This window comes from Oncorhynchus clarkii, chromosome 7, assembly GCF_045791955.1.
Source record: "Oncorhynchus clarkii lewisi isolate Uvic-CL-2024 chromosome 7, UVic_Ocla_1.0, whole genome shotgun sequence".
Taxonomy (NCBI): domain Eukaryota; kingdom Metazoa; phylum Chordata; class Actinopteri; order Salmoniformes; family Salmonidae; genus Oncorhynchus; species Oncorhynchus clarkii.
The window spans coordinates 50434251-50440250 of NC_092153.1; the positions used below are offsets into that span (position 1 = coordinate 50434251).

The 6000-nt window shown below is 41.6% G+C and overlaps 1 protein-coding gene across 4 annotated transcripts in view; it reads left to right on the forward strand.

Moving 5' to 3' along the window:
* The window catches only part of LOC139413428 (ankyrin repeat and SAM domain-containing protein 1A-like), a 42731-nt gene extending 37182 nt beyond the window's left edge, over positions 1 to 5549 (forward strand). The window contains exons 13-14 of one of the 4 annotated variants that reach the window (XM_071160797.1): positions 2249 to 2346; positions 3210 to 5549. In XM_071160797.1, the coding sequence (XP_071016898.1) occupies positions 2249 to 2346; positions 3210 to 3243 (132 nt within the window). In that variant the 3' untranslated portion in view covers positions 3244 to 5549. Of the gene's footprint in view, positions 1 to 1232; positions 1476 to 2248; positions 2347 to 3209 lie in introns of those variants that run through there. The other 3 variants (XM_071160795.1, XM_071160798.1, XM_071160796.1) reach the window with 3 other exon arrangements.
* Positions 5550 to 6000: the final 451 nt, after the last annotated feature.

Consider the following 6000-nt stretch of genomic DNA (forward strand, 5'->3'; position numbering starts at 1 on the left):
AGTGTCTAGTTTAAGAAACAGACATATCTCAGACTGGCCAATCAAAAGAAAAAAATAAGATGGAAAAAATAACACACACACTGGACAGAGGAACTCTGCCTTGATGTTGTTAGCAGTTGATGTTATTCTTCAATAACACAAACTACAAAGCAAATCAAGGGGAGAAAAACATGTTTATTTGATAAGGACAAATCATAGATGTTATGCTGGGAGGTAGATGTTCAGTCTCCCCTGTCCTCAGCTTTTCTCCACATAACAAAGGAACAGGATGCCATTTACAACCCCCCACCTAGCCTGGGGTTGACCAATTAGAAGTCCTTGCAGTACAACTGGGCCAATGGCCAAATAACCAGTATCCTGCTCCAGACTCAATGTACAGAACGTAGCACACATAGCTCTGAGTTCAGGAGTGACATTCCACAGATTCTAAACAGCTGTTGAACTGAAACCCAACTCGTACTTACAATTCTCTATTGAGCATTAATACTCTAGTTTTTAGTCCTCTCGTCCTCTGCATTGTGTATTTATCTTCAAAAAATTCTTATAAAGTTGAGACTGGTGTTTTGCGGGTACTATTTAATGAAGCTGCCAGTTGAGGACTTGTGAGGCGTCTGTTTCTCAAACTAGACATCCTAATGTACTTGTCCTCTTGCTCAGTTGTGCACTGGGGCCTCCCACTCTCTCTATTCTGGTTAGAGACCATTTGCTCTGTTCTGTGAAGGGAGTAGTACACAGCGTTGTACGAGATCTTCAATTTCTTGGCAATTTCCCGCATGGAATAGCCTTCAATTCTCAAAACAAGAATAGACTGACGAGTTTGAGAAGAAAGTTATTTGTTTCTGGCCATTTTGAGCCTGTAAATGAACCCACAAATGCTGATGATCCAGATTCTGAACTAGTCTAAAGAAGCCATAAATCACTGTGCAGTTGATCACTTTGTACTGTGCTGTACTGGCTGTGTCTAGATATGGGAGGAGCCTTGCTAGTACAGTCCAGTCTAGTTGACAGATGTGATAAAGCCCTGCTATGCCAGCTGCTGTCAAGTATACATTTTTTTCTGTGATAAATCTTAATAATATTATTTGTCTACACCTAATAGGTTGTGATAAATTACCTAGATTTTATATCTTTCACCACTATGGTCATTTCAGTGCCACTATACATGCTCTGTCTTTCTATTTCCCTGTTTAACATTTCTTTGTTCTTGTCTTCTTGGTCCTCCTGTTTCCCAGGGTGCCCCTCTGCTAGAATGCCGCTGCTGTTACTGTCACACGTGTACTACCCACCGCCCCTCCTTCCTCCCGTTGCACTCTGTTAGCCCTGGAGTCCAGGTCCTGCTCTCTCCTCCTTTCCGCTATCCTTCATCATCCATCTGCTAACCTACCTGACGTGCCTCTAACTCTCTCATCATTCCATGTCCACTTTTTGGTTTGCTTCCAGGCACTTCATCTAGCCACACAATATTTGCCCTTTTGATATGGCATAGCCTACACTGAATTTCTGCCATATTCTCATAGTCATTCCATTTGAGCTGATAAGAAGCTCTTTCTCATTATTCTTGCCTGAGGATAAGTAGGCTATACCTTAGCTTAGACTTAACCATCTATGGAAGATTCATGGCTTTGCAGTTCTGCTGCTAATGATCTAGTGCTTTAATTGCATAGCTGTGTGATCAGTATAAATAGCAACATGCTTTAGGTGGCCTATTGAGTGTTAATCCTCCTATATCACTAAGCTTTTGCATTCTGATGAGTCTTATATTGGACAGCTATAATTGAATGATGGCCTTGTACACCCGAGTCTTTCATTGCCACAATGTTCTTAATTTGGGGTGTATCAGTGGTGTTTCATGTAATTAGATATACAGGACTACTAATTGAAATTAATGTATTCACATGGAACAGCTATAACGTGTGAATGGCTGCTCATGTGTTAACATAGACTTTTGTTTGGGTGAGAGCATGTTATGAGCGCATGTTTGGATCCTTATGGTGTTTTCACGTTTTCACTTCATTTAAAACCTAGATTAAGAGACAGATGGGACTGTGTGTGGTCTGTTAGGTCTCCAGCAGCCTGTTTTGCTATCAGACATCTCTATGTTGTGGATTGAGCCCTGGTGTCTGTGATTCTAATATCACTGGACTGTGCCTTTAATCCACTTGCACGTGGGCTGAGGACTTGAGTGTGCAATGGCCTCCACCACTCCTGCAGTCTTACGCCCGTCTCTCGTCCCCCCTCCCCCCGGCAGATTGACCCTCTGGAGATGGACGCAGACATGCAATCCCTGGGCAGCGCCACCTGGCTCTTCAACCAGAGAGACTCCAACAAGCGCCCTGTCAGCACCAAGTACGAGACCACCATATTCTGAGGCTGGATCCCCTGCACCGACCTCACCCTATCCTAGCACCCAGTTTGCCCCCTGACCTCCACCGCCCTCTCTCTCTGTCTCATGAGCCCTGTGCCTTCTCACTGTGATGGTAGCATCCCTCTGGGCTGCCCCTTCTCCTCTGCCCTGCTCTGACCTACACAAACCTTGCACTGCTCTGACATCACACATCCCTGCAGCCCTCTCTCCTGTCCTGTTCTCACCCCTAGGCAGCCCGTTACCCTACTCCTCCTGATACTGCTGCAGCCGCTGATGGGGCCCCTTGACTTGTGGATGGACCTGGTGTGAACCTACAATGGCCCTGTTCTCTCAACCAAATTGCCTCCTCCTCCTCCCCCCAACTACTCATCTGCATCCACCCCTATTACGTTTATCATCATTGAAGAGATTGTGGCTTTTTTGTCCTCTTCCTGTCATGCTATTCTTTTTCCAAGTGACTCCCTTCAGTCGAAACAATCCTGACTTTTTTTTCTGTTGAGCTACCTGTTGCATTTTTACCTGACGGTAACATGATTTGCATTGGCTGTACTGCCAATGTGATCAAGAAAATTACAAACCTTCATAAGTTCCTCTTTATCTAATACCAAAGGAGTACTGCTCTTGGGCTATTATCCACAGAGTTTTGGTCCCATGCAGAGTGGAATAAAGAACATGATCATGTCCCAAACTCAGCCTATCCTTCCCAAACAACCTCCTCAGTCATAAACAATATTTTATCCCCTTCCCAAAGGGATTAACAATTTTTCTCATCTTTTTAATGTGTTTATTTTTGTATTTCACTTTTTCCCACTCAAGTTTAATATTTTTCTTTCCCTATCTGTAGCTTGTCCTGTCTTACCAGGCATCTACCACTGTGAGGCACTGTGAGGAGACATATCTAGCCTGGGACGCATGAAGGACAGAAATCTATAAGACAAAAAACAATCAACAAACTTTTTTCTATGCATTTTTAATCGTACAATGATGGATCGTCAAGGAATCTTCCCTTTCCATGTATAATGGATCAAAAACTGAACCTCAATTTCCTGTGTGATTCTGTACACAAATGGACAGGACAACTCTTCCATCACTCTGCCAAGAACAGTAGTAGCCTTACTTCAATCTGGCAATCTATCAGTTTAAATCTAAACGTAATCAATTGAGCATCCTTGCCACCATCACACATTCTCCACACTTGCTGACTGCTGCACGCATCTTTCGTGGTTTAAAATACTTACAACACTTTTGAGTTGACAACACATGAACACTTTGGCTGAGCTGCAGTGAAGGTGTTGTAATGGTACAGGTTTGTCTAGATAATAATGTACATGATGCTCTGTAGCTCCACAGTGTGCATGGTGCCTCACCAGTCATTTTATTACCAAGAGAGACTGTTCGGCTCATCAGAGGACACTGTGTTAAAACATGGCACTATCCCCTTTAAAACCTTTTTGTTTGTTTCAAAAATTATACGGTATGTATTTTGTTTAACAATTATTAATAAGGAATGCTTTTAAAAATAACTGGGATTCCTGAAATGTATTTACTGAGAGAAACCAAGGGAAATCGTAGCAACACCACAATGTATTGCCATAGTAAAATAATGCAAATACAAATTCATGACACCTCATGACGGTACATTTGATGGCAATAATTTAATTTGCCAATTCATTGTGAAAGGTATAAGATATTCCCAATAACATTGCTTAAATCTTTTTATATGAGGCAAGGCAGGTTGTGTTCCCGGACTCCTGATGCCACTGATTCAGCATGAGGTAAAATGTGTCACTAGAAAATGAACAACAGTGCCAAGGATTCAGGCTTACTCATAGTTTGAACTTTAAATTTGAGGGATCTAAATGTAATTAGATATGGTTTTATTATGCAAATTTACTTTGGGTTGAAAATATATTTGAAACTGCATTCTTGTTTTTCCTTTCACTGTGTCTAATACTGCAGGTCTACAGGAGCTATCTGTTGGTATTATCTACTTGTGTTTTGCTCAACCTATTTTGTGTGCTGTGTTGCCTTGTGTTGTGTCCTCCTGTGAGGATGGCCTGTTCTGTCTCTGTCCGCTGTCCTCATTCTGTGTCCCCTGCTGCAGGATATGTTAGGCTTAGCCTCTCTCCAAATGGCACAGGATGGCTGACTGGAGAATGAGTGTTAAGACTTGACAGTCTCTGTGTGGTACTGTAGCTGTGTCTCATCGTTGTTCTGTTCTGACTGATACTGTAGCTACCACTGATGCATGTGGCAGTATTTGTGTTTCGTCCTCTGATGCACTTGGCCCATTGAGGTGTACATATGTAGCAGTGTCTGTTTAGTTTTTTCATATCATTTGCCTTTTGTTTTACTTTATCCATTATTATAACACAAATACAGCACCTCATCTCATTTACATTCTCCAGCATTGTCATTTCTCGTGCACTAAGTATGTTCCTCCCTGTTATGTGTTGAAATCATGAAGACACATTCAACCTGCTCTGGTTTGGGTGCATATAAATGCCTTACATTTTAGAGAGCAGAAGCTATTTTAAGCAGACACAATGTGGTGGCATGATTTGGCTGTGCATGTTTCTGTCTTTTTTAACACCAGTGTTTTCCTTGTGTAGCTCACTCCAGCGTTCAAGTTTCCGGACACCAAGCTGTGAGTTGAAGTGGAGCAGCCAATGTGAGTGTCTGCGTGTGTGTAGACTAGAGACAGAGAGACTAACAGAGACACAAGCAGCGGGTCTAGGAGTGACTGTTTGATAAGGTTTGCTGCCTTCTACAACCTCACCTGAATACAAAGTAACAGATAAAGGATAACCTTACACTAGCTGTCTGTCTCAACTGGGCATGGCAGGGCCTGTCTCTCACTCCTATCTCGAAAGTTCAGTCTGAAATCTCCTCCCTGGCCTCACACTGACTGTCTTTACCTCCACTCCATACTTCAAGTAGGTACTGTAATCTGCAGAGTATAGACAATTAATGTTGGGCCAGTAATGACAATTTTTATTGATTTAGGTCTATCATGTTGTTACTGTAAGGATCTAGGAGAGTCAACGCGAGAGTACATTCATCAAATGTAGCACTACTGTACCAGCATAATAATGCTATGCCCATGTATTTGTGGACAGAGTATAGTTTGTCAATGATTATGTGATGTTTATTTATTCCAATTAAAAGCAAAATATACCTGAAATTAAATAGTACAATGGAAAATGTTATTCTTAAGGTATTTGATTTTGTCTTGAGGCATATTCCTTGCATGAGAGTTTGACGGAGCTGGCAGACAATATATTCTATGAGAGTTAATTGCATCTCTTCGTCACAAAGACTAGCCCGGGGACTGGCAGAGGAGTGTACAAAGTCATATTCCCGACTAGCAGACATTTAGAACAGAAAATATGAAAAAACTGATGCATTTTTTAAATGCATTATTTTCATATGGCTAACTAAGGTAGGCTAAAATACATTATTCAATGGAGAAACAAATGTTTCAAATTAGGGATAAAATGCAACTTACAAACTCTGTACCCTTGAAAAAACCTGGAAGCTTCTACGCATGTAAATTCAGCAAAAAAATAAATGCCCTCTCACTGTCAACTGTGTTTAATTTCAGCAAACTTAGATCAAAAGTAACAGTCAGTATC